The 26319-nt window shown below is 40.4% G+C and overlaps 1 protein-coding gene and 1 long non-coding RNA gene across 5 annotated transcripts in view; one reads left to right on the top strand and one right to left on the bottom strand.

Moving 5' to 3' along the window:
• FRMD3 (FERM domain containing 3) overlaps nt 1-21466 on the top strand; it is a 320391-nt gene extending 298925 nt beyond the window's left edge. For 3 of the 4 annotated variants that reach the window (XM_049649142.1, XM_049649380.1, XM_049649295.1), the window contains one exon: nt 16025-17439. In XM_049649142.1, coding sequence (XP_049505099.1) covers nt 16025-16620 — 596 coding nt within the window. In that variant the 3' untranslated portion in view covers nt 16621-17439. Of the gene's footprint in view, nt 1-16024; nt 17440-21265 lie in introns of those variants that run through there. The other variant, XM_049649220.1, reaches the window with a different exon arrangement.
• Nucleotides 1-21984, bottom strand: part of LOC125935624 (uncharacterized) — a 47581-nt gene extending 25597 nt beyond the window's left edge. The window contains exons 1-2 of the long non-coding RNA XR_007461727.1: nt 21753-21984; nt 20706-20796 (exon numbers count right to left, since the gene is read on the bottom strand). This is a non-coding gene — a long non-coding RNA (uncharacterized LOC125935624). The remainder of the gene's footprint in view (nt 1-20705; nt 20797-21752) is intronic.
• Nucleotides 21985-26319: the final 4335 nt, after the last annotated feature.

Genomic DNA, 26319 nt, shown 5'->3' with positions numbered 1-26319 from the left:
TTTTTTTTTTTTTTTTTTTTTTTTTTTTTTTTGGTTTCTACTCTGGCCATGCTATAACCACAGATCTGACATATAATTAGGTGACTGTAAAATTTGATTAGGCAAACCCTTTGAGAGTGAAAAGGAAACTTTAATAACGCTGCTAGGACAACAGGCATACAGTGGACTGTTCTCGACACATGGGGACAAATGATCATCCTACATATGATGACACTGGTCTTAGCAAATGAAATTGGGCCAGTAACAGAGAAGACTCTTCTTCCTTAGTTACAAATTGATCTCTCTGGGCCTCTCAGACCCCTTTTTCTTCAGGCAACATGGTGGTTTGGAACCAGCTTTGGGTCAGACTGGCTTGGGTACAAACCCCTGCGTTGTTGCTTCCTGCCTTCCTGATCTTGCATAAGTCACTTAACCTCTCTGGGCCTTAGTTTCTGTATCTCCTCTTATGCATATCACATGATCATGTGCTTAGAATGTCCAGCCATGTAAAAATTTATTAAAATTCTTAGTGCCTTTGTCTTCTCTTCCTCACCCACAACATTTTTCAAGAGCTAAAGGAATAGTAGCTTTGCTTATTATATATAGGTGATTGGTCCTTGCAGGGAAAGTACATGTATAGTTTTAAGTGGGACATTTTTTTAAAGTTTATTTATTTATTTTGAGAGCGAGAGAGAGCTCACAAGTGGGGGTGGGACAGAGAGCAAGGGAGAGAGAGAGAATCCCAAGCAGGCTCCACACTGTCAGTGTGGAGCTAGATGCGGGGCTTGAACCCATGAACCATAAGATCGTGACCTGAACCAAAATCAAGAGTCTGATGCTTAGGGGCACCTGGGTGGCTCAGTTGGTTAAGTGTCTGACTTCAGCTCAGGTCATGATCTCACGGCTGGTGGCTCCGAGCCCTGCATCAGGCTCTGTGCTGAGAGCTCAAGAGCCTGGAGCCTGCTTTGGAACCTGTATCTCCCCCTCTCTCTCTGCCCCTTTCCCGTTTGCACTCTGTCTCTCCATCTCTTAAAAATAAATAAACATTTCAAAAAAATTTAAAAAAAAAAGTCTGATGCTTAAGTGACTATGCCACCCAGGCACCCCTTAAATGGGATACTGTTGGCAGACTTAGACTAAGAGCAACACAACACTAGAGCAGGAAAGGTCCATTTTGCAGATTAAAACTCCAAGACCTACAGAACTGAAGTGACATGCCTAAGGACACACAGAGTTCTGGCTCAGCTGGGAAGTGAATCCAGGTTCCCAGAGTTCCAGGCCATTGTTCTTCCTATCTGTCCTACTTCCCAGAAGTGGAGTGATGACCTATTCCCTTCCTGTCCCCCACTCTTCCTTCACCCTTCTTGTCCCTGCCCTCAATTTAAGACTACAGCACAACTCCCAGAGCCAGTATGGCTATGTTGATCAACATAAGTAGCTTAATTAGAAGCCTCAAAAAGGATGATGGTTCTGGTTATTAGGCATCAAATACGCAACCTTTGTAGGGACCTGTCCATTTTGTGTGTGCATAAGCAGTGGCTGTCATCCCTTTCAGATCCAGTGTTCTCATTTGAGAACAAAGATTTTATAATGCTCTATGATCCTGAGATGAAACTCTGACAAAATACTGTCTACTTACACATAGCTTTAAAAGTCAAATTAATGCTTTAATTGTAATGTTAGGAGAAATTAGAAGAAAGTAATTTATGGGGTGCTCGGTCAAGCATCTGACTCTTGATTTTGGCTCAGGTCATGATCTCACGGTTCATGACCTTGAGCCCTGCACTGGGCTCCAAGCTGTCAGCTTGGATTCTCTCTCTCCCTCACTCTCTGCCACTCCCCACACTCACATGCGTATGCTCTTTCTCTTGCTCTCTCTCTCTCAAAATAAATAAACTTAAAATAAAAAAGAAAGTAATTCATAATATAACAGTAAGTCATTCCAAAGGTTTTTCTTAAGTATGACTCAGTGGGAGGCAGAATGGAATGGGATGCTGGTACCTATGTGAATGCAATGGCGGGACATGGGCACCAAGGGCACCACTCACAGATGTGTGAACATATGCTACTACGTAGGCGTCTTGGACACCTTAGATATTCAGGATGGAAGTGATAGGATATTCCGAACAGATCAGAAACTCGTCAAAAAAAAATTCCTTCAGTTTACCCAGTGGATGTATGCATGAAAAATTCAAAAAAAAATACACTTACCATACCCAAATGCCTTAAGTTTAACACAGATACAGGTTATAGTTTCAGATCATTCTGGTAAGTTTTTGCCGAGATGGGTAATATTTGATAGGACATCTGAAAGGCCTATGGGATGCAAAATTATTACTCATTTTGTGGGACCATCCTGCACATCCTCGACCCTCACCCGTTAGATAACGCTGGCCCCTCTAACCATTGTGACTCCTAAAAATAGCCTCTCTGATTTTCTAAATACCCTCCTCCCTGACAAATGGCAGTACCACTTTGTGTGTATCTTTACTCTGTGTGGTTTCAGGGGCATTCTGTAGTTGGGAATCAGCACAGGGTGACTTGGAGTGCCTCACAGGGAACCAGAATGGTGGTTCCCAATGGTGCCATTTTTTCCCCAAAGCTTCCAGCACCAAGAGAGGTGTGTTGCTCACAAGGTGAATGTCATGAGGCCAATGGCAGGGGTGGAGAAAGGAAAAGGCTGTAGGAGTTATCTCCTGCAAAGTGAGCCAGTTTGGTTTCAGCCAGTGACAGCAACAGCATCGGCAGATTCTAATAGAAAAGTTACTGCCAAGTGGGTTTAAAGTTTCCCCAAGTAATCCAAACTCCAGCGTCTTTGCTAATGAAGTTAGTGCAGATAAATGCACATGACAGGGGATCCGTTATATTATGATATCACCACATTGCCCCTAAAGGGAATTCTCATTTTTCTTTTCTACATACTTTTGAGCCTTTTCGCAAACTCATGAGATAGTTGGGGATTACTATTAGCTTCATTTTAAGAGGCTTAATCTGTTGACCACTGATACTGCATTGCTTCATCACAAAGATCATCACACACAGGCAAACCAGATACAGACCATTAGTCAGTCCCTTAACTCTTTTGTATGCACACATGCTGCTGGTAATCTCTGCTCTATTATTTGGATTCGGTCGTATGCTCAGTTAATGGAGGGGCTGATTTCTGAATGTCAATGTGTGCAATACTTCGTTTTTATCTGCCACTAATTTTTCTGTGTATGTAAAAGGTCTGTTTTCCCTTTAGCAATGAGAGGAATAACAACATTTTCCATAACAGCATCTGTTAGAATCCTGCTGAGTAGGTTGTTTTGTGGTGAGTGGCTTATCTTTAGGAAGTGCCATCACATTGGGATTGTGTTAACGGTGTTATATGGAATAGGCAGTGTGCAACCTGCTTGACTATACATGGCAGGCACATTGCCTGTTTATCATCAGTGGCCGGTCGTTTCCATCAGTGTCTTTTGATTCTTGCTATTTCACTTAATAGAGTATTTCTTCAAATTGAATAATGACAATAATGGCATTAAAACATATTATTGTACTAATGTATAATAGTTAATATTTATTGCACATTTCCTATGTGTTAGAAACTTTACAGCCATTATCTAATTTTAATTGGGGCAGCATAATTATATAAACTTGAAAGCTATTTCCTTTTCCTCTATTATTGTCATTTCTAAAAATTTCGTCAGCCATTGAGCTTTGTGAATATATTCAGGAAACTTTTCATATTTGGATGAAGTAAAAATAAATTTAATAAAGGAGTGTAGATAAATCTTACTAATTTCCAGTATTTCTGGTATCTTTGGATATTATTTTTTTTAAGTTTATTTATTTTGAGAGAGAGAGCGCAGGATAGGGGCAGAGAGAACGGGGAAGAGAGAGAATCCCTAGCAGGCTCCGCACTGACAGCACAGAGCCAGACGTGGGGCTCAAACTCACAACTGTGAGATCATGACCTGAGCTGAAATTAAGAGTTGGATGCTTAACTGACTGAGCCACCCAGACACCCCTGGTCTCTTTGGATATTCATTAGAATTCACCAGAAAAGGTGGATAGGAAACTTTAAGCATGTAGCATATAAAGAAAACAAAAAATACAGATAGGCAACCATAACATAATTCTCCTTGTGGTTGACAACAGTGGACTTTTTAGAAAAATAACCTACATGGTGATAAAATGATATTGCTGGATGATAAGAGCAAATGTAGCCTAGTGTTCTTGGGTAAGATAGTAACATCTGATTTCTATAGGTTTTCTTTTTTTGCCATAGATAACACCTTTGCATCCATAATTACATTGAGCCCTCCCTCCAGCCTTATGAGGTAGGTGTTACTCTTGTGTTCTAGGGAAGCAACCTGAGTTCCTAGACTATTAATTTTTAATTGAAGTTACTTAATAACTAAAGTCTCACAGGTAAGTGACAGCGCTGGCGTTTAAACCCAGGGTCGCCTAACCTTTGTATGGTCTCCTTACCACTCTACCCTGGCAACCTTAGTTACAGTTCGAGCATAGACATGAAGGGAAAGTAATATGAAACTCCAGACATCTAACAGTAGTGGCTAGAAAAATTAGGAAAGAGAAGAAAGCACTTATTCCCTTGCCTACTTCCTCCGTTCCAGGAAAATAAGTGAATACTCCTGTGATTGAGATCAAAGTAGTAGAACACTTGGGTGACTTTGAAACATCAGCAGTTTGGCTGATTTGGTCACAGCAGCTGTTGTAGACAGACAGCCTATTGCCAAAAAGGACCCACAGGCACATTTTGTGTGAGCTGTATGGGTGTGTTTTAAAATTGGAATTTTAAAGCTTTCAGATGAAGCTCAATATGGTCCATTTTCCCCAGTCCCCAGCACTTCCTATTGTCCCACACTCATTCACCTTAAGTACCTGCCTGGCCTGTGGAGCCACTGGCCTTTGTGACCCTGTATTAGTTGCTGTGATTCTGTCTTCCCCAGAAGCTACTGCCTTCACCTTTTGCTTATGCTCTACTTTTCGTCCTTGTATCCTGTACTTCTCAAAAGAAAAATAAATGAGTGAAGGGGAGTCAGGAGCGGTGGGAATAGGGACTGAAATTTTACATAATGTGGCTAGAAAAGGCCTCACTGAGAAAGTGAGATCTGTTCAAAGACCCGTGAAGAGCGAGCGAGTGTGAAGCAATCTGGAGGGAAGAGTGCTCCAAGCAGACGGAAGGGCAGGTACAAAGGCCCTTTGGTGGGAGCACAACTGGCATAGCTGAGGGACAACAGGGCATCTGTGTGGCTGCAATGGAGTGAACAAAGGAGAGAGCCATAGGGGAACAAGGTCAGAGAGGTTAGGAGGGAAGGACACAGCACACTGAGTAGGGACTGTAAGGACTTGGCTTGTCCTGGCCACGGGAGAGCGTTGAACAGCATGGCATAAACCGCCTTATGCTTTCATGAGGATCAGTCCAGCCGCTGTATTGATAGGGGCCCTAACATGGGCATGGGCTGAAGCAGGGAGATAAGATGCTGGGGCAGTAATATAGGTGAGAAAGGACATAGCTTGGACCGGGGTGGTAGCAGTGGAGGTAGTGAGAAGTAGTCTGATTCTGGATATGTTTTAAAGGTAGAGACATAGAAGCTGCTGATAGGTACAGTGTGGGTGTACGTAGAGGAAAGTCAAGGTTTTGGGTGTGAGCAAACCCACCCAAAGGTGGGAAGGCATGGGGGGGGGGTGGGGGTGGAAGAATGGCATTAATTTGCCATCAGTTAAATACTGCAGTCTGAAGACATGAGATTTCCCTTACCCTCGTGTTATAGGAGAAGGATGTGGAAAGCAGAAGACAGAGGGAGAAGACGTTGTGTGTTAGGAGATGTGAGGAGGAAAAAACATACATGGGAGATGCTGTTAGTACAAAAAGTATGGAAGATCTGTGTGACCACAGGAGCAAAGAAAATAGCCAAAATAACCAGAATGGGAATGGTCTTTCTAGAGCAGTAATATAACCTATATCCAATACATTATTTTCACTACTCTCCTGAAGAGGAAAGTACACGGACCCTCCTTCTGGGGATATGGAATACCAGATATGTAAGGATTTAACATTCCACAACCCTAACGCTTGTCATGTTCCTCTACACTGTGAATATTTTCTCCCTTCAGAGAAATACTCTTCATGGAGTATTATATGGTACTAGGAAGATTATGGCTTGCATTTACTTTTTTTAGTTTTATTGAAGTGAAATTCATGTGACATAAAACCGACCATTTTATAATTTTTTTTTAACATTTATTCATTTTTGAGAGACAGAGACAGAGAGGCATGGGGGGGGGGGGGGGCGGACAGAGAGAGAGGGAGACACAGACTCTGAAGCAGGCTCCAGGCTCGGAGCTATCGGCACAGAGCCTGACATGGGGCTCGAACTTACGAACCTTAAGATCATGACCTGAACTGAAATCAGATGCTTAACCGACTGAGCCGCCCAGGCACCCCAAAACAAACCATTTTAAAGTGAAGAATACAGTAGTGTTTAGTTCCTTCACAATGTTTTACAACTAACACCTCTGTCTAGTTTCAAAATGTTTTCATCACCCCGAAAGGATGAAGCCTATTAAACAGTCACTTATTCCTCTCTTCCCTCAGCCCCTGAAACTGTAAGTGCACTTTCTGTATTTATGGACTGACCTATTCTGGATACTTCAGATAAATGGAATCATATATTATGTGACTTTTTGTGTCCGTCATCTTTCACTTAGCATACATTTTTTGTTTCATTCATGTAGCATGTATCCATACTTCATTGCCTTTGTGGCTGAAGAATATTCCATTGTATGGATATACCATATTTTTTTTTGTTTATTTTGAGAGAAAGAGACAGAGAGAGAGAGTGTGTGAGCAGGGGAGGGGCAGAGAGAGAGGGAGAGAGAGAGAATCCCAAGCATACTCTGCACTGTCAGCACAGAGCCCGACATGAGGCTCGATCCCACAAACCATGAGATTGTGACCTGAGCCAAAATCAAGAGTCAGACATTCAACTGACTGAGCCGCCCAGGCACCCTTAAACACACCATATTTTATCTGTACAACCACTGATGGGTTGCTTCCATCTTTTAACTCCTGGAAGAGTGCTACTGTGAACATTTGTGTACATGTATTGGCTTGAGTAGTTGTTTTCAACTCTTTGGAGTATATACATTGGAGCAGAATTGCTGCATCAGATGGTAGTTCTATGTTTAACTTTTTGAGGACCTGCCAAACTGTTTTCCACAGCAGCTGAACCATTTTTAAACCCCCATTGGTACAAGAGTTCTAATTTCTCTGCATTTCTTACCAACACTTGTTATTTTCAGGTTTAAAAAATAGTCACCATCCTAGTGGGTGTAATGTGCTTTTTGTGGTTTTGATTTGCATTTCCCTAATGACTAGCGATGTTAAGCATCTTTTCGTGTGCTTGTTGGACCTTGTATGTGGCTTACATGTTTTATGGTATTGTTCATATACATTGCTCAGTGCTATCATAGCAGCTATCAGGAAATATCTGAATTTTGAAAGATACAACCAATAATTCACTTCTGCACATCTTCTCCCCCCCCCCCCCGCTTTATTGGGATATAATTGAAATACATCACTGTATAATTTTTAATGTTTATTCTAGAGAGAGAGAGAGAGAGAGAGAGAGAGAGAGAGAGAGAGAAGCATAAGTGGTGGAGGGGCAGAGCAAGAGAGGGACACAGAATCTGAAGCAGGCTTCAGGCTCTGAGCTGTCAGCACAGAGCCCGACACGGGGCTCGAACTCATGAGCTGTGAGATCATGACCTTAGTCAAAGTCGGATGCTTAACTGACTGAGCCACCCAGGCACCCCACATCACTGTGTAAGTTTAAAGTGTACAGCATAATGGCTTGACTTACATATGTTGTGAGATGATTCCCACAGCAAAGTTAGCATACACTGTCTCATACAGATATGATTCTTAAAAACCAAAAATTCTTTGTGATGAGAACTCTCAGCATCTGTTATCTTAATAATTTTCATGTGTATAATACGGCAGTGTTCCTATAGTCTTCATGTTTTACGTTATATTCTTAGCACTTTATTCTATAACTGGAAGTTTGGACCTTTTAATCCCCTTCCTCCAATTCCCCCAATTCTGAGCCACTACCTCTGGTAACCACAAGTCTGATTTATTTTTCTGTGTTTTCTTAAATTCAATTCCTAAGACTATACATGACCGTTGTTTCATGTGCCTGTTGGCCATTTGTATATCTTCTTGGAATAATGTTTATTCAGGGACTTTGTCTATTTTTAATTGGATTATTTGTTTTTGGGTTTTTTTTTTTTTTTTTTTTTTTTTTTGCCATTTAGTTGTAGTTCTTTATATATTTATATACTAACTCCTTATCAGATAGATGGTTTGCAAATATTTTTCTTCCCATTTTGTAGGTTGTCTTTTCAGTTTGTTGATTCTTTTCTTGGGAAGAACTTTTTAGTTTGACATAGTCCTACTTATTTATTTTGTTGCTTGTAACTTAGGTGTCGTATCTAGAAAATCATTGCCAAGACCCATGTCAGAGAGCTTGCTTCCTGTGTTTTCTTCAAGGAGTTTTGTGGTTTCATGTTTTTTGTCTGTCTTTAATGCATTTTGAGTTAATTTTTGTGAGTGGAGTAAGAACAACAGTCTAGCTTCTTTCTTCTAAATGTGAATATCCAGTTTTCCCAGCACCATTTTATTGATGAGACTGTCTTTTCTCCATTGAGTATTCTTGGCTCCCTTGTTGAATACTATTTGACCAGGTATGCTTGAGTTTATTTCTTGGCTGTCAATTGTGTTCCATGATTTTTTTTTTGTCTGTTTTTATGCCAGTACCATTCTGTTTTGATTACTATACGTTACTGAAATCAGGAAGTGTGATACCTCTTGCTTTATTCTTCTTTCTCAGGACTGTTGTGGCTATTCAAGGTCTTTTGTAGTTCCATATAAATTTTAGGATTGTTTTCTCTACTTCTATAAAAAATGCCATCAGAATCTTGACAGGTATTACACTGAATCTGTAGATAGATTTTGGTAGCGTTGACATTTTAACAATATTAATTCTTATCCATAAATATGGGATATCTTTCTGTTTGTGTCTTCTCAATTTCTTTCATCAGTGTCTTGTAGTTTTCAGGGTAGAGATCTTTCACCTTTTTGGTTAAGTTTATTCCTAAGTATTTTATTGTTTTTGATGCTATTGTAAATGGGATTGTTTTATTTCTTTGTCAGATAATTCATTGCTAGTGTTTAGAGATACTACTGTTTTTTTGTGTGTTAATTATATATCCTGTAACTTTACTGAATTTGTTGACTGGCTCTAAAAGTTTTCTAGTTGAGTCTTTAGGATTTTCTATTTATAAAATCATGTTATCAATTAATAGAGACAGGTTTATTTCTTCCAACTCTGATGCCTTTTGTTTATTTTTCTTGCCGGACTGCTCTGGCAAGGATTTCCAGTACTATGTTGAATAGGAGTGGTGAGAATGGCACCTTTGTCTCGTTCCTGATCTTAGAGGAAAAGCATTCAGCCTTTCACCGTCGAGTATGATGTCAGCTGTGGGCTTATTGTATGTGATCTTTTTATTATGTTGAGGTACACTCCTTCAGTACCTGATTTGCTGAGTGTTTATCATAAATGGATGTTGAATTTTGTCAAATGCTTTTCTGTGTCTATTGAAACAAAACGTCTTCTTTCATTCTGTTAATGTAATGTATCACACCGATTGCAGGTTGAAACTTCCCAGGTATAAATCCCCCTTGATTGTGGTAAATGATCCTTTCAATGAGTTGCTAAATTCAGTTTGCTATTATTTTACTAAGAATTTTTGCATCTATATTCATTAGGGATGCTGGTCTGTAGTTTTCTGGTAGTGTTCTTTTCCGGCTTTGGTGTCAGGGTAATGCCAACCTTATAAAATTATACATGAAAAAGGAAATGTTATAACTTATACTGTAGATTCTGTCTCATGTAAGAAGGATTAACCCTGCTTTCTTTTTGTTACCATGATATGCTTGAAATATCTTTTCCATCCTTTCACTCTCAGTCTATGTTGTGTCTGTAATGCTAAAGTGAGCCTCCTGTAGGAGGCATATTGTTGGATCTAGCTGTTTTTATCCAGTCAGCCATTCTGTGTCTTCTGACTGGAGAATTTAATCTGTTTATGTTTAAAGTAGTTATTGCTAAGTAAGGGCTTACTATTGCCGTTTTGTTAATTGTTCCTTGTTCTTATCCTGCTCTTTTTTTCTTGTTGTTTTTAATGTTTTGGTGTCTTGTGGTATCAGTAGGCTTTGATTTCTTTATCATGTTCTTTTGTGTAATTCCTACAGATTTTTCCCTTGTGACTACCATAAAACACATAAACTATCTTAAAATTATAATACCGTATTTGAAAATAATAACTTTAACAGAATTCCTAAGCTCTACACTTTGACTTCTGCTCCCTTTCACATTTTATGGTTACAGTTTACATATTTTTATATTGTGTAATAAGATTTTATTTATGATTTTTATTGTTTTTTACCTTTTACTAAAGGCACATGAATTATGTTCCACCTTTACCATACTACACAATCTAACTTTGACTGTATTTTACCATTACCAGTGAGTTTTACACTCCCTTTTTCATTTTTATGATGTTAATTAGTGTCCTTTTATTTCCACTAAAAGAGGTACCTTTAGCATGTCTTGTAAAGTAGGTCTAGTGGTAAAGAATTTCCTCAGCTTTTGTTTGTTAGGGAAAGTTTTTATTCCTCTTTCATTTCTGAAAGACAGCTTCACTGGGTATAGCATTTTTGTTTGACAGGCTTTTTTCTTTTGATCGCTTGCATATGTTATCCCATTCTCTTCTGGCCTGAAAGGTGTCTGTTGACAATCTGCCAATAGTCTCATTGGGTTTCTGCTGTATGTAACTTCTCTTTTCTCTTGCTGCTTTTAAAATTCTTTGTCTTTTGGGGGCGCCTGGGTGGCTCAGTCGGTTAAGCGTCCGACTTCAGCTCAGGTCATATCTCACGGTCTGTGAGTTCGAGCCCCGCGTCAGGCGCTGTGCTGACAGCTCAGAGCTTGGAGCCTGCTTCGGATTCTGTGTCTTCCTCGCTCTCTGCCCCTCCCCTGCTCACGCTCTATCCCTGTCTATAAAATAAAAACATTAAATTTTTTTTTTAATTCTTTGTCTTTCACATTTGACAAATTATATGACTGGGTGTTGCTCTATTCAGGTTCAACCTCTTTGGGGTCCTATGAGCCTCTTGGGTCTGAATGTGTATTTCTCCCTCAAGGTTTGGGAAGTTTTCTGCCATTGTTGCTTTTTTAAAAAATTATAGTTGACACACAATGTTACATTAGTCATAGATGGACAACAGCGATTTGACAACTCTATACATTATGCTGTGGTCACTGCAAATGTAGCTACCATTCACCACGATACAACACTATTACAATACTATTAACTATATTCCCTATGCTGTACCTTTTATCTCTGTGACTTGTTCCTTCTATAATTGGAAGCTTGTATCTCTCACTCCCCTTCACCCATTTTGCACACCTTGCCCCTGCAGCCATCAACTTGTTCTCTGTATTTACAGGTCTGTTTTGGCTTTTTGGTTTTGTTTTTTATATTCCATGTATAAGTGAAATTATATTGTACTTAATGTCCTTGGGGTTCACCTTGTTTGGCACTATGTGCTTCCTGTACCTGGATGTCTGTTTCCCTCCAAAGGTTAGGGAAGTTTTCAGCTACTATTTTTTCAAGTCAGTGTTCTGCCCTCTCTTCTTCTGGGACCCTTATAATGTGAATATTTGTTTGCTTAATTTTGACCAAGAGATCCCTTTACCTATACTCACTTTTAAAAATTCTTTTTTGGGGGCATCTGGGTGGCCCAGTCGGTTCAGCATCCGACTTCAGTTCAGGTCACGGTCTCACAGTTCATGAGTTCAAGCCCCACGTCGGGCTCTGTGTTAACAAACAGCTCAGAGCCTAGAGCCTGCTTCAGATTCTGTATCTCTCTCTCTCGCTCACTCTCTCCCCCTCCCCTGCTCATGTTCTGCCTCTGTCTCTCAAAAATAAAATGTTAAAAAAATATTTAAAAAAATTTTTTTTTCTTTTTGCTGTTCAGGTTAGGTGCTTTCTAATCCTGTGTCTTCCAGGTCACTGATCTGTTCATTCTTCTGTATCCACTAAGTTACTATTGATTTTCTCTTGCATATTTTTTCATTTCTTTGGTTAAGTTTGGAGTTCAACTCTTTTCTCCAGGCCAGCAAGCATCTTTTTAAAAAAATTTTTTTAATGTTTATTTTTGAGAGAGAGAGAGAAACAGAGCATGAGCATGGGAGAGGCACACACAGAATTGGAAGCAGGCTCCGAGCTGTCAGCACAGAGCCCAACCCAGGGCTCAAACTCATGAGCCATGAAATCATGACCTGAGCTGAAGTCAGACACTTAACCGACTGAACCACCCAGGTGCCCCAATATGTTGATTACTGTAAAATCTTTATCAGATAGATTGTTTATCTTCATTTCATTTAGTTCTTTTTCTCTGATTTTGTCTTGTTATTCCATTTGGAGCATATTCCTCTGTCTCCTCACTTTACTTTGTGTTTATTTCTATGACTTAGGTGGCAAAACTGCCTCTTCTAAATACAAAAGAATGGCCTTGTGTATGGTTGTCTCCTGTGTGTTCCTGATTACTTTGGCTGGCTTAGCTGTGACCAGTATGGACTGGGGTTCGCAGGGCTCTTTGTGCTGAGGGCACCCTGGCAGAACAGCTGAAGCTGAAGTGGGTACAAGCCAGGGGTCCTGGGGTGCTCACACAGGGTGCACCCTGGTGCCTGGAACTGAGGCAGGTACTAGCTGGGTGTTCCCAGGGTGCCTTCTGGCTTGGGTGGCTGGACCTGAAGCAGGTGTGAGCTTGCCCTAGCAAGTCAGCTGGAGCTGAGGTGTGGGCCCAGGTGTGGGCCTGCAGTGCAGGGTGCTTTGCTCCTGTGATACCTTGGTGAGATGACCGGAGCTATCGTGAGCACTGATTGGGCATGCCTCGGTGTGTGCTGTGCCGGGGCCACTTTGGTTGGACAATTGGAATGGTGTAAATTAGGGTCCCAGGCCTCACGGACCCTGCTGCCATCCGTGCTACCAAGATGGAGGGAAACTGTAAACCATGCTAGTCACCAGCCCCTCTGACCTGGAGAGAGTTCCAGAGCTTGCCTGACATTTGGCAGAGTTCTAGAGCTGGATCCTTTATATTGTTGTTGCTCTTTAAATTTTTTTTTTTAATGTTTATTTTTGAGAGAGCGAGCAAGTGAGCACATGAGCAAGTCGGGGAGAGGCAGAGAGAGAGGCAAAGAATCCAAAGTAGGCTCCAGACTGAGCTGTCAGCACCCCGACGTGGGGCTCGAATTCACAAACCAGGAGATCATGCCCTCAGCCGAAGTCAGATGCTTAACTGACTGAGCCACCCAGGTGCCCCTGTTGCTTTTTTAAACCACAGCTCTTTTTGTGTGCCCCAGGGCATCCAGGACTGGTATGGGCTGGGTGCCTAGGGCTCCCTGAGGTGGCAGCCTGGCTATTCTATCCAGACCCTGCTCCCATCTGTGCTATAGAGATGGCAGGGGAATGTAAACCATGACAGTTGCCAGCCCCTCTGATCCAAAGAGAGTTCTAGCAGTTCTGTTGCCATCTGGCAGAGTTCTAGGGCTCGATCTTTCATATCATAGCTGCTCTTTTAACCACAGCTTGTTTCTGTGCTGCAGTGAATCTGCTCCCGGTCTCAGTATTAGCTCTCCCCTGTGTAGTTGGCAGCATCAGGGGTAGGGGTTTCCTTCATTACAACGTCTCCATCTCTCTTGCCATTCTCTATGTGTTCTAGTGTGTTGTGCAGAAGCTATTCATTCATCCCGCCATTCTTCAGGAGGAACTGCTCTGTAACTAGCTGTAGATCTGGTGTGGAGGTGGAGGAAGTGAGTTCAGGGTCTTCTTGTTGTATCTTAGACCAGAAGCCCAGCCATTGTTGCTTTAAATATCCTTTCTATCCCTTTTTTTCTCTTTCCCTTCTTGGATTTCCATAATGCCAGTATTGTTTCTTTTCATTTTATCCCATAAGGTCTGTAGGCTGATCTCACTTTTTCATTTTTTTTGCTTTACTGACTGGATAATTTGAAATGTCCAATCTTCCAGGTTGCTAATTCTTCCTTCTGCATAGTTGAGTGTGCCTTTGAAGCTCTCTATTGAATTCTTCAGTTCAGTTACTCTATTCCTCAGCTCTAGGATTATTTTTGAGAAAGAGACAAATTGCGAGCAGAGAAGGGGCAGAGAGAGAGAGAGAGGGAGACACAGAGTCCGAAGCAGGCTCCAGGCTCTGAACTGTCAGCACAAAGCCTGACATGGGGCTCAAACCCACGGTCTGCTAGACCATGACATGAGCCAAAATCGGATGCTTAACCAACTGAGCCACCCAGATGCCCCTAGGATTCTTTTTGATGGTTTCTGCTTCTGTGTTGAACTTGTCATTTTGTTAATTTTTCATTTTCCTAATTTTGTTTAGTTAGCTGTGTGTTCTTGTTCACTAAACCTCTTTAAGAGGATTATTTTGAATTCTTTGACAGTTCCCAGATCTCTATTTCTTTAAGGTTATTAGCGCTATATTAGTTTCCTCTGGGGCAAAGTTGCCTTTTTGTGATTATTAATTCCTTACTTTGGTATCTGCAAGTGGTAAGTAATCTCCTCTCCCAGACTTTGCAGGTTAATTTTGGCAAAGACAGTTCAACAGTTAGCTTGGTTTGGATTTCTGGACAGGTCTACCAGTAACATCTTTGGGCCTGCTATTATGGACTATTTGGGAGCATGGCGAGGGTTTAAGCTCTGAGATCATGGGTGGTTAGGTGTGCTGCCAACTGAGAACAGCTTGATGGGCCGGGCACCAAGCCAGCAGTCCTAAGTGAGGCTGTACGATGGGCACCAGAGTTTCCTAGATTTTCAGGGTAGGCTTACTGGATGGTCAGGACTCGATGCAGGACTCAGCAGGGAAGGTAGGGTTATGAATTAGCTTCCTTGCCCTGCTAGGGCAGCAGGATGGGATGCAGGACCTGCATAGTTTGTTCTCTGGGGGCCTGGATTAAGCAAGAGTGTGCACTGGAAAGCCCAGGCAGGTGAGGCCACTAGTTTTGCTCTGCGTTCAAGTGCCACTGGAAGTAGGGCTGTTGAATGGTCTGTGCAACATCCGACGTGTGCTGGTTAGGCTCCATGGTCAGGCGGGCTTAAAATTTTCAGCAATGAGTGGGGCTATGAATTAGTTTCCCTGCCCGGACACGGCAGGGGAAGCAGCTCAAAGGCTAGTAAGGCTCTTTGTTGTCCTCACTCAAGCTGACTCATGCTGCAGTTTTTCTGGCCAACAGGGCTCCTTGCTTTGCCCTGAGGGCAGTCAGCCCTGCCCACCTACCCCTTAGCTTGAGCACTGCTGAGTACGGCAGCTTCCAGGTGTTCTCACCAGCCCTTCCTGGCACATGGGTTTGGGGACTACTCTCCATAGCCATTAGCTGTGACTCAACCCAATGGGCATCCATTTCAACATAGAGAATGTTAAAATGTTAAATGAAGGGAGCAAGGTGCAAATTTGTGCATACATGATCGCAGTTATCTAAATCTCGAAACCACTAACTTGTACCTAGAATATGTAAAAATAGACTATCATTGAACAGTAGATTCTATAATCTGTCATGCAGTGAAGTACTATATAGTGTTGACTTCTAAAAGACACCGCTCAAAATTACAATAGTGGTTTATTGTCATCTTATTCTCGCCGACATGGCCCAAGCTGGAAGTTTGCAGACCATAACCGCACACACAGATATTGCCAACCATTGGTTATTTGGGGTTTAGCATGTTGACCTTAAAGTCATTTTTTGTAACAGACCCTGTTAAAATTAGGATTCCACAATTTCCTGAATTCCATTTTTTTCTCTTTTTTTGGTTGGTTTCCATCTACAGATCTTTGTGGGGGTGGGGTAGGGAACCCACAACCTGAAATATAAAATTAAGGGTAAAAAATGTCTCTTTACAGGTATTCCCTTACCCAAAGAAGACATTTCTGCCCCCTTGATCTCTAGCTCACCAGTGAAGGAAGCCCGGGAGTATGAAAACCCCCCAAGTGAAGAGGAAGATAAAATAAAAGAAGAGCCCTTGACCATCTCTGAACTGGCATACAACCCGAGTGCCAGCCTGCTCCCCACCCCTGTTGATGATGATGAGATTGACATGCTCTTTGACTGTCCATCAAGGCTGGAGTTGGAAAGAGAAGACACAGATTCATTTGAGGAACTGGAAGCAGATGAAAATGCCTTTTTGATGGCCGAAGAAGAAGAGCTGAAGGAGGCTCGCCAAGCTTTGTCGTGGAGCTATGACATTCTGAGCGGCCATATTCGGGTGAACCCACTGGTCAAGAGTTTTTCCAGGCTCCTTGTGGTGGGCCTGGGGCTGCTGCTCTTTGTATTCCCCCTGCTCCTCCTCCTTTTGGAGTCAGGTATTGATCTCTCCTTCTTATGTGAAATCCGCCAGACGCCAGAGTTTGAGCAGTTTCACTATGACTACTACTGTCCTCTAAAGGAGTGGGTGGCTGGCAAAGTAAACCTCATTCTCTACATGCTGGGTTGCTCATAAAGTTCATATCTCATGTGACTAAGGGCTATATTCAATACTAGTGATTTGTTTTTTTGGTTTTTTCAGCAACTACCTGGTTCCGAATGGTCATGGGGCCATCAACAGGTGTTCGTTACTCATAACTGATTATTAAAAACTTTAAGTTAGCTTTCCATAATTCACTGCAGCTAAGTAAGTTTAAGTCAAATGCAGTTATTTTAGTTCTAGGTCAGGAAGATGGCCTTTAACCAAAAATATGTTTATTTTTTAGTATACTACAGACATACTCTTTATCTATTATATCATAATACAGAATACACTGCGCTGAATTAGATTTCCTCCTTTTTTAATAGTTAGCACCATTATAAGGTTCAGAATCAGAATTTTAGTAAAAACCCAAGAGAAAGTTTTTGAATATAATCCTTAGTGAAAACAATGTCCTCTAACCGATGCCTATACAACTAAATTTATGCTGGGCTTTTGTTTTCTGTTTTTTTAAAACTATTTTTATGTGTTCAAAATATTTTGGTAAATTTTTAGCAAAAAAAAAAAAAAAAGAAGCCTCCTGGAGTTATTTAAGTGTACAGATTGTAAGACTAATGCACAAAGGGTATGTCGGGAATTTTTTAATGTTTTGGCACTGGTTTGTTTTTTAAAATATTTTTGGCTGAACAATTACATAATTTGTTACCTTCAGAGGAGATAGAAAATAGGTAGGAAGACACTGTAGTAAGTAAGCTCTTAAAATGGATGATGGAACTAGAGGATGTAGAAACTAAGAACACTCAAGCAGATACTGGGTAGTCTGTTTTTCAAAGTATTTGGACCAGAAGACTTACTACTTTCATTTGCATTCTGTCCATAATATTTTGGTTGGGGAAGCAGAACGTTTTTAAAAGAAAGTGAAACTAAAGGAAAAAAGTTAAAAGTTATGGTAGTTAATCGCACATGATCGTACATTAACCCAAGAGTGGAAGCAGATGGGGATGGGGCAAGTGGCAAAACAGGAGTTCTGGTGAGGCTGGTCCGCAAGTGGTGGCAGGCAAACCAGCTTTTCTGAAAGCGGTGTTGATGCATGGTACTGGATGATATAATGTGTACTTGCTGTTGAGTTGACACGAATATGTTTAAGTGGATCTAAATAAAAGTGGAGAAACTTTAAGGCATAGTTTTTTGGTCCCTCATGCCATTCATTTTGATTCTGTGGAAGAAATTTCAAAAGAAGTGTGTGTGTGAGAAGGATGGGGGGAGGATATGAAAAGAATGGATTTTGACTTATTGATCATGCTGATGATCTTCGTTTGTGTTGGCCATTATATTCCTTTTTTTCTTAAGATCTTAACTCATTCATAATTGGGGCTCCCATTAAGAAAGTAGAATGGATTCATTAGGTGATCCACCATTTCAGCCTGGGTGAAATAGTAAAATGACTCCCTAGCCAGATAGCAGAGGGGACAAATGTTCTAGTACCTTCCTTCATACCATTAAATCCACAACAGAAAGACAAGTACTCTGCATGGGGAGGCAACAGATCCTACCAATACTGTGGTATAACTGAGAAAGAAAAGGGTATGGAGTTTAGGGCATTTGGGATTTCTCCTTGGATTGAGAATGTTCCAATCCCTTCATTTACAAAGAGATTGGATGCCCATATTCTCTCCTAAACTGTAATAGATGCTTCAACTCTATCATGAGCCTGATTTCCAAATTGGCCATTGCTGTCCTACTCATTCATGGAGCTCTGAGCACTGTATTAGACATTTAAGTTTGAAAATAAGTTTTAAAAAGTCTGCTCATGAAGCCTTCAGTTGAGCAAACTATAATACACATTTGCTATTAAGTTTGTAGGGTGTTTTCTCTCACGTGCTTTCAGTGATTTATTTTGCTTTTTCTTGAAGAATCTTTATTGCCTGAAATTTGATACCAATTCTATTGGTAGCAATAGATTTTCTATAGTTTATTTTGGAAGTTTTCAAAGGTTTTTACTCCCCTTTGTTATGACTTCCAAGTCATACTTTCTGACAAAAGGGTACCCAGTATAGTCTGCACAAAATTAGTCCCCCTTGTCATCATGCTTATCATTTCCTTTGAGGTTCTAACCATAACAAACCTAGCCCTTGCCCTTTTAAAGTAATATTAAATATTTTTTTAAATCATGGAAGTAATATATTATTGCCCATCATGAAACCCTGAATATTGACAGGATAAATGCCACACACAATCCAACCATGCAGATTTATATTAGGGAGTAACAAATTACTTTTAACATTTCCAGCTAACATCTCTTTCAGGCAAAAAACATCATTATTGAATAGAAATGTTTTTTAAGTGAAGGAGTTAACAGAATAGGGTCTGCTGAATTTAAGCACTAGCCACCAAACATAAAACTTGGATCCTGAAATACCTTTTTGTCAGAGTGGCATCAGCCTTTTAGAAATATCCACTTAAGTTTTGTTAGGAGACAGTCACCAGCTGCCTGAATCAAATGAGGAGAAAAGTGCTTCCAAGGATGGTGAGTTTATAACATAGTGAGATACAGAATTCAAAGCAAGTGTGTGAGTATATGTATATTCCATATTATTGGTATAGATGTGTTTATATATGAATCTGTATATATGTGTGTGTATTTTTATACACACAACTGACATGCCTTTCATACACAGTTGTGTTTATTTTTCCCCAATTGAGGAGTTTGTAACATATTATTCTTTTTCCCTCTCAGATATCATGGTGGATAAAACCCACAGTCTCAAAGCTTTCAATTTTCCACAGTTCAAACAACTGTGTGTACATTTGTGGTTATACATACACACATATATGGCAAATACATATACACACACAGTCTTGTCTTTAGTGCTAATGCAAGTTGATCATGAAAAAAATGTAGGTAAAGTATCGTGTATTTCTGTCTGTGCTTGGAACATACTGTAAAATGTTATGTATTTGGAATATATTTTGTGGTTTGTCTAATATTTATAAAGACAACTCTGGGAAGAATTCAAAAGTTGATTTCATTGAAATACTAGAGATACTGGGGCCATGTGACCTGTGATTGGAGCCTTATCTTTGTATAGTGAAATCTGCATTTCTATGTCAACATCCAGATTGTTTTATATGTTAATATGGTGGCAGGAATCCCTAATAAAAATACTCTGGGGAAAAATGTTTCTGCAATCATTTAGTTTTATTCAAAGGAGAGTTGTATAAATAGCCTATTGGAAACTACAGAAAGGTGCCATATTTGACCATGAATGAGGTCACCCTTGAATGGTGATAGTATGAAAAAACAAAACAAAACAAAAAGCAAAATTACAAGTAATGGATGGAATCAACCCTTTGCAGAAATCACTCAGGCTAAAACCAGGAATATTGAGTGTACTGAAAATGCACCCAGATGTAAAAGATAGCTATAGTCTAATTAATGGCATTAAGATAACTAGAGAAATAGCAAAGCATGGAAAAAAACAGAAGAGAGGGTTCTTCATTACAGATAGGAGGAAGGATTGTTGTTAGGATGTTAAAAAATTGGTAGGTAGTCATTTCTGGCAGAAAAGGGTGCTTTCCTGTGCCAGAGAGAGCCACGTCAGATGCAACACTTGCCATGAAACTTCTGTTCATGGGCTCTGGAAGAATCTTATTATTCTATTCTTATCTTCCCTTCCATACAGCATGGCCTAAAAGGCCCTCTGCTTTGGTTTGACACAAAGCTAACAACTCCATACCTGATTGCTAAATCAGAAGGTGTTTCTGTTGAAGCAAAAAGGGCGCTCTATAGGAACACCATAGACGTCAAGCCAAATTGTACCTCAGCTGTGGTGGCCTCAAGTCTGTCATTGTTTTACTCAGATAAAATGGACATATAAAACTCTATTAGTTTTAGGTGTAGAACGTAATGGTTATATATACGTATATGTTGTGAAATGATCACACATGAAGTGTAGTCAAAATCCATCACCTCACAGAATTATTTAATTTTTTTTGTGATGAAAACCTTTAAGATATACTCACTTAGCAACTTTCAGTACAATATAGTATTGTTAACTAGAGTTCCCGTGTTGTATGCTACGTCTCCAGGACTTATATATCTTATAAATGGAAGTTTGTACCTTTTGACCACTTTCATCCATTTTGCCCACCTGAGGGTGGGGAGTGGGGGAAGTCTGTCAAGTTCTTACTCAGCAGTCGTCAGAGGTCAGGCTGTAGAGTACAGGCAAGAAAAGAATTCTGTGGTTATTATTCAGGCATGAGGTGACTTAGGGACCTATGGTCCCAGCTCTAGCTGCCGTAGCTCACAACTTTATTTGGCTTAGTGTCTACAGACTGGAAGGTTCACACAAGGTGACTCTGGGCTACTTATTCCTTGAGAAGTCCAGTCTCCTGACCCAACCTCATCTCTTGGGAGAAACCCTTTTCCTTATTCCTATAGTCTTTGCTTAGCCCAACAGGGAAAAGATCTCTTAACCACATTCCAGCCTGGAAGGAAAGTACTGGGGAGAAGGTTCCACCTGTGGGGTGGCCTCGGGATGGTTGTGGTTGATGAATTTGAGACTCTTTGGGCCATCTGTCTCTACTGGGTGGAGATAATGTATTAAAAGTCCCCGCTTACTTGTCCTCCTGCTTCTTCTCTCTCTCTCTCTTTCTCTTGGACCTGCTTTTGGGCTTCCAGTCTACATGCAGTAAACAGACCCAGCAGGACCAGCCCGTGGTGGGCCCAGCCAGGACTCGGCTCTCCACACACCAGCCTCGGTCTGTGATGGGGTGGGTAAGTTTGGCGAGCCCCCGCCCAATGGGCTCAGCTGCCATCACTTCAGAGAGGACAAAAGAAGCCTCACTTGGGTCTCAGATCCCAGCTGTGCTCTCCAACCTATTAATAAAACTGATTTTAATCCTCTCTTGGCCATCGTGTCTATTGTCTACTGGGAACTGGGGTGGTGGCTGGGGGCGAGAGTCACACTAAGCACACTCCAGAATATTGAGGATCTCTGCAACCCGCAGCAGGGGAAGAAAGGACAGGGCTGCTTCTGGCTGGACCTCAGGCATCAGGGGATGTCGGCCACTGACACTGGCCTTGCCAGGCCCTGCAAGTGAGTGAGGGGGTTGAGACCTAGTAAAGAACAAAAGGTTAGTTGGAACCAAGCATCCCTATTCTTTACCTGTAGCTGATGCTTTAACCAAATATCTCCTTGGAAAGATAACCAAGGCCACTTTCCCGGTTGTAAAGAAAAACTTTTAGTAGGACAAGGGCTGTATATACTTCCTGTGGGTACTGAGTACTGAAATGTGTCTTGCAAATTACAGCAGCTTCTCCAGCAAACACCGGTCACCTTGAGACTCCTCATCCGCAAGAATAATGATCATGAACATTGGCTTTCTGCGGAGACAATCCTTCAAGGGAGAGAACACAATAACAAACCCACATTAGTTTCTACTCTGCTTGCCAGTCTTCATAATAAGTTAAAAATTCAACGTTCTGGTGTAAGCATCAATCTCCTGTAATTTCCCTGATGTGAATCCGCTTCCTCCTGCCCTGAATCAGCCCAGGTGTCCTGACACCCCTGAACTGCCAATTCTGCAAAGTTACGGACCAGACCTTGAACAGTGGTGGCCACATAAACATACTGCTCCCCGGTCATAGGGTTACTATGTAATTTATCGTCCAAACCAGGGCTCTTCTGAGAGTGAAAGGGGTGTTTTTAACGATTATGTCACAATATCAGGTATTAACTAGGACTGCTCCAGACGTTCTACCTGTAAGGCTTTGCCCAATCAGCTAGGTACCCTCTTTCAACAAACGCCCCAGCTTCTTTGTCTAAAATATTGACAAGGAATAATTTTATTGCCTGATACTCATATCCTCCTCCTTGCCATCAAAAATCAGATTGAAATTTACCAAAATAAATCCTATCATGTGGTTTGGTGTAAGACTGTAAATTACACAGAAGATCATTTTAAGTGAGCCTCTGGCATTGAGTCTTTAATGCTATACACTCAATTTACTTGCCATTTTTGATTTTGAATTTCTTGTTCAATGTGAGGTAGGTAGAAGGTTAAAATGATCTCAATGCTCCTTTTTGCCTCCATAGTCCTGATTTTGACATTTTTGATCTGCACCTACAGAATCAGTTTAACAGTGCGTGACTGTTCAATGCGTCAAGCCAACTTGATCATGTATACTGAGAAAGTATACAGTCAAGTACAGTCAAGCCAACTTGATCATGTATACTGAGAAATGCCAGCCAGCTTGGCTGGCAGTTGTTTAATGCTAGATGCTCCACGTGTGCTCTTCCCAGAACATAAGCTGTAATGTGAACCAAACATTATCAAGTACAAGGAATCACAGCTGGAAAGCTGCATTTCAAGGCAGTCTGCCCCAAGATACCAGGTGTTCCCATGGACATGCCTTTCTCAGAAGGTCTGGGGACACATTATACACATTTTATTACCAGTCTCCCATTTTTCAAATTTCTTGTGGCAGAGACTGGCAGCTGAACACGAAAATAGCTTCCTCTTCATCTTGTGCACAGAATTTGACTACATATCCCAGCCCTTGTATACTTAGGTATGTTGTATTCCTGAGTTGTGGCCAATGGAATTTGCATAGGAAGTGATCTGTATCGCTTTCAAGCCTGGACTAGGCGTAGGCCTCCATTTGCCCACTGGATGTTAACACTGCAATGGCCTTAAAGTCGAGGATATTTGAGCTGCCAGCAATTTGGATGTGCTTGATTGTGTGCAGCAGAGCACCTCCCCCTTCATCCTAAACCAAACACATCTCGGACTACTTCTGAGCAACGCAATCCTAACTGGGAAATTTCCAAGTCTGTTGCTGCTACCACTCCTACTCTTCAATTTGGCTATCGTCCCTAATGAAGGAGAGTACAGCTGAAAGCAGGTCTAAGGACCGCCCAGCACAGGAGTCTTCTGGGAGATCTTTTAGAGAACCACTCTACAGAGGGGAAGAGATGCCATTCTGTGCCAAACCTGGGTGGGGGCCTAGTTTTGGTGCTAATATGTCTTGGCACTCTTGCTTTCAGAAGCTTAATTGGAATCGTCCACTATTAGAATCCAAGGAAACCCACCCTGATGGGCAAAATCACCCCTGAACTACTGGGTTCAGGAGTGGTTTCATGGGCATGTGACCTGTGAACTTGTATAGGGCTCTTTGGTTTAATGCTCTGATAGCACTATCTTGAAATTCTTAATTTTTATCTTTGAAGTTGTGTTTTGTAAGTGAAGTCCAATGGGAAAATGAAATGTAAAGATCAGTCAGGCAACAGTGGGCACCATGCCATACTGTGCAGTTGGCCTGGATACCAGGCATGTACACATGCATACATAGTGCACTCTAAGGGACCAGGGGTCCCTGAGGGGAATTCCTGCACCAGAACCTGAACCCATATTAATGGCAATGGTGTCAGTTGCAGCAGAAGCTGGCCCTGGAAAAAGGAGGTATTCCACATAGGGGTGGCTGGCCCTGGAACCTGTGGTGGGAGGCCAGCTTGCCTGTCAATCCCTGGAACCTATCTCTGAAGCATCTGCACAGATAACAACTCTGGCCTGAGCACTGGAACAATATCTGCCAGCACTTGGGCAGTAAACTCTGATAGTAACTTGTTAACAACATGAAAGTGTACACACAGACATCATAATAAACTATCAGAGAGTCATTAGAAGTCTTCAAAGAGTTTAGCATTTCTGGTTTTGAAAACCACTGCAACAATGCAAAGCAAATCCCCACAGGCTTGGAAATAGAAATTAAAGACCCTCACAGTCCATAGAATCCACCCTCCATTTTCATATAAAAACTTTCATGGGCCAGTTATTAACAAACAACTATAAAATAGTTTTCCCTTGTGATTGAAGATCTAGCTTTAGAATTCATAAATAGGCATTTTAAATTATATACAAATCATGAAACTAACTTTCAGCTTCTTGTACAACTTCTACAAGTTATAGGAAAGATCAGAGGAAACATTAAAATGCCATGATATAGAGTAACATTTAAACCTACATTCAGACTTAACAAAAAATTGATTTGTAAGAAGAGTTAAATCTTTTGAGAAAAATTATTGTGCAAGAATAACCAGCTCTAGATATGCTCAAATTTATATTTCAAAATAATTTATCAGAAATTTATCTTAATGTTGTTAGCCTATGAAATATTCTTAACAGCACCACTAAGTTGCATCAGCAGAAAGATCCTTCTCAAAACTGAAAATTAACAAAAATTATTTGTGATCTTACATTAATCAGGTGATTGATATTATTTTCAATTATATTAATTGAAAAATGCAGTTGCTAAAATAAGTTTTGATGACTTAATAAAAGTTTATAGAAAAATGAACCCTAAAAATGTTATGATCAAGATATTTATATATTCACATATATTGCTATAACAAATTATTTATTGTATTATACAAAATTATGGGATCAAAATGTTGTTTGCAATTTGTATCACATGTTGTAACATAAATGTTGTTACTCACATATTGCTATTACCCTTTTATGTTTTACAAGTAATAAAATATTATTTTGAACAAAAACCTCCACATTTTCATTTTGCACTGGGCCACGAAAATGGTCATTGATCCTGTACCCACAGGGTTATCATTCACAATTAAAGGAGAGATAAAGTGTTTCCTAAACAAACAAAAGTTAAAGAGGCCATCACCACTAAACTGACCTTGTAAGAAATGTGAAATGGACTCCTTTAAGTGGAAAAAAAAGGCTATATTTAGAAGCAAATTATGAAAGAAAAACGTTTTATAAGTAAAAGCAAACATACAGTAGAGGCAATAATCATTTATGAAGCCAGTATGAAGGTTAAAAGACAAAAGTAGTAAAATCGATTGTAACTTAAGTTAGTTCAGAGGACTCAGAAAATAAAGAGGTAGAATATGACCATATATCCACAAAACATGAAAAAGTTTACGAATGAAGTTCTTTTAGATGGTGTTCAAACTTAAGTGACCACCAATATACAGTGCTATGTGCTTAGAATGTTATATAAGAACCTCATGGTAACCACAAATAAAAAACCTGACACAACAAATAATGAGAAAGGGATACAACCATAGTGCTAGAGAAAGTCATCAATCACAGGAAAAGAGAGCAAGAGAAGAAAGGAACAGAGAAGAATTATAAAAACTGGAAAACAATTAACAAAATGGAAGTAAGTGCACACCTATCAATAATTATTTTAAATGTAAATGGTCTAAATGCTCCAATTAAAAGACATGAGGTGATGGAATCAATTAAAAAAACAACAAAAAACATGCTGCCTATAAGAAACTCACTTCAGACCTAAAGATATATACAGACTGAAAATGAAGGAATAGAAAAAAAATTCCACACAAATGGAAACAAAAAACAAACAAAAGACCAGGGTAGCAATACTTAGACAAAAAAAGACTTTAAAAGAAAGACCATAACAAGAGACAAAGAAGGACATAATATAATGACAAAGGGATCATTCCAACAAAAGGATAAAACAATTGTAAGTAACTATGTATCTAACACTGGAGCACCTAAATACATGAATAAAATAACAGACACAAAGGGAGAAATTGAGAGTAATACAAAAATAGTAGGGAACTTTAACACTCCATTTTTATCAATATATAGATCATCCATGCAAAAAATCAATAAGGAAACAGTAGCTTTGAATGACACATTAGACCAAATGTACTGAACAGAACATTCCATCCCAAAACAAAATAA

The sequence above is a fragment of the Panthera uncia genome, chromosome D4 (genome assembly GCF_023721935.1).
Source record: "Panthera uncia isolate 11264 chromosome D4, Puncia_PCG_1.0, whole genome shotgun sequence".
Classification (NCBI taxonomy): Eukaryota; Metazoa; Chordata; class Mammalia; order Carnivora; family Felidae; genus Panthera; species Panthera uncia.
Note: the sequence above shows the minus strand (reverse complement) of the source record. Positions and strands in the feature narration are given on the sequence as shown.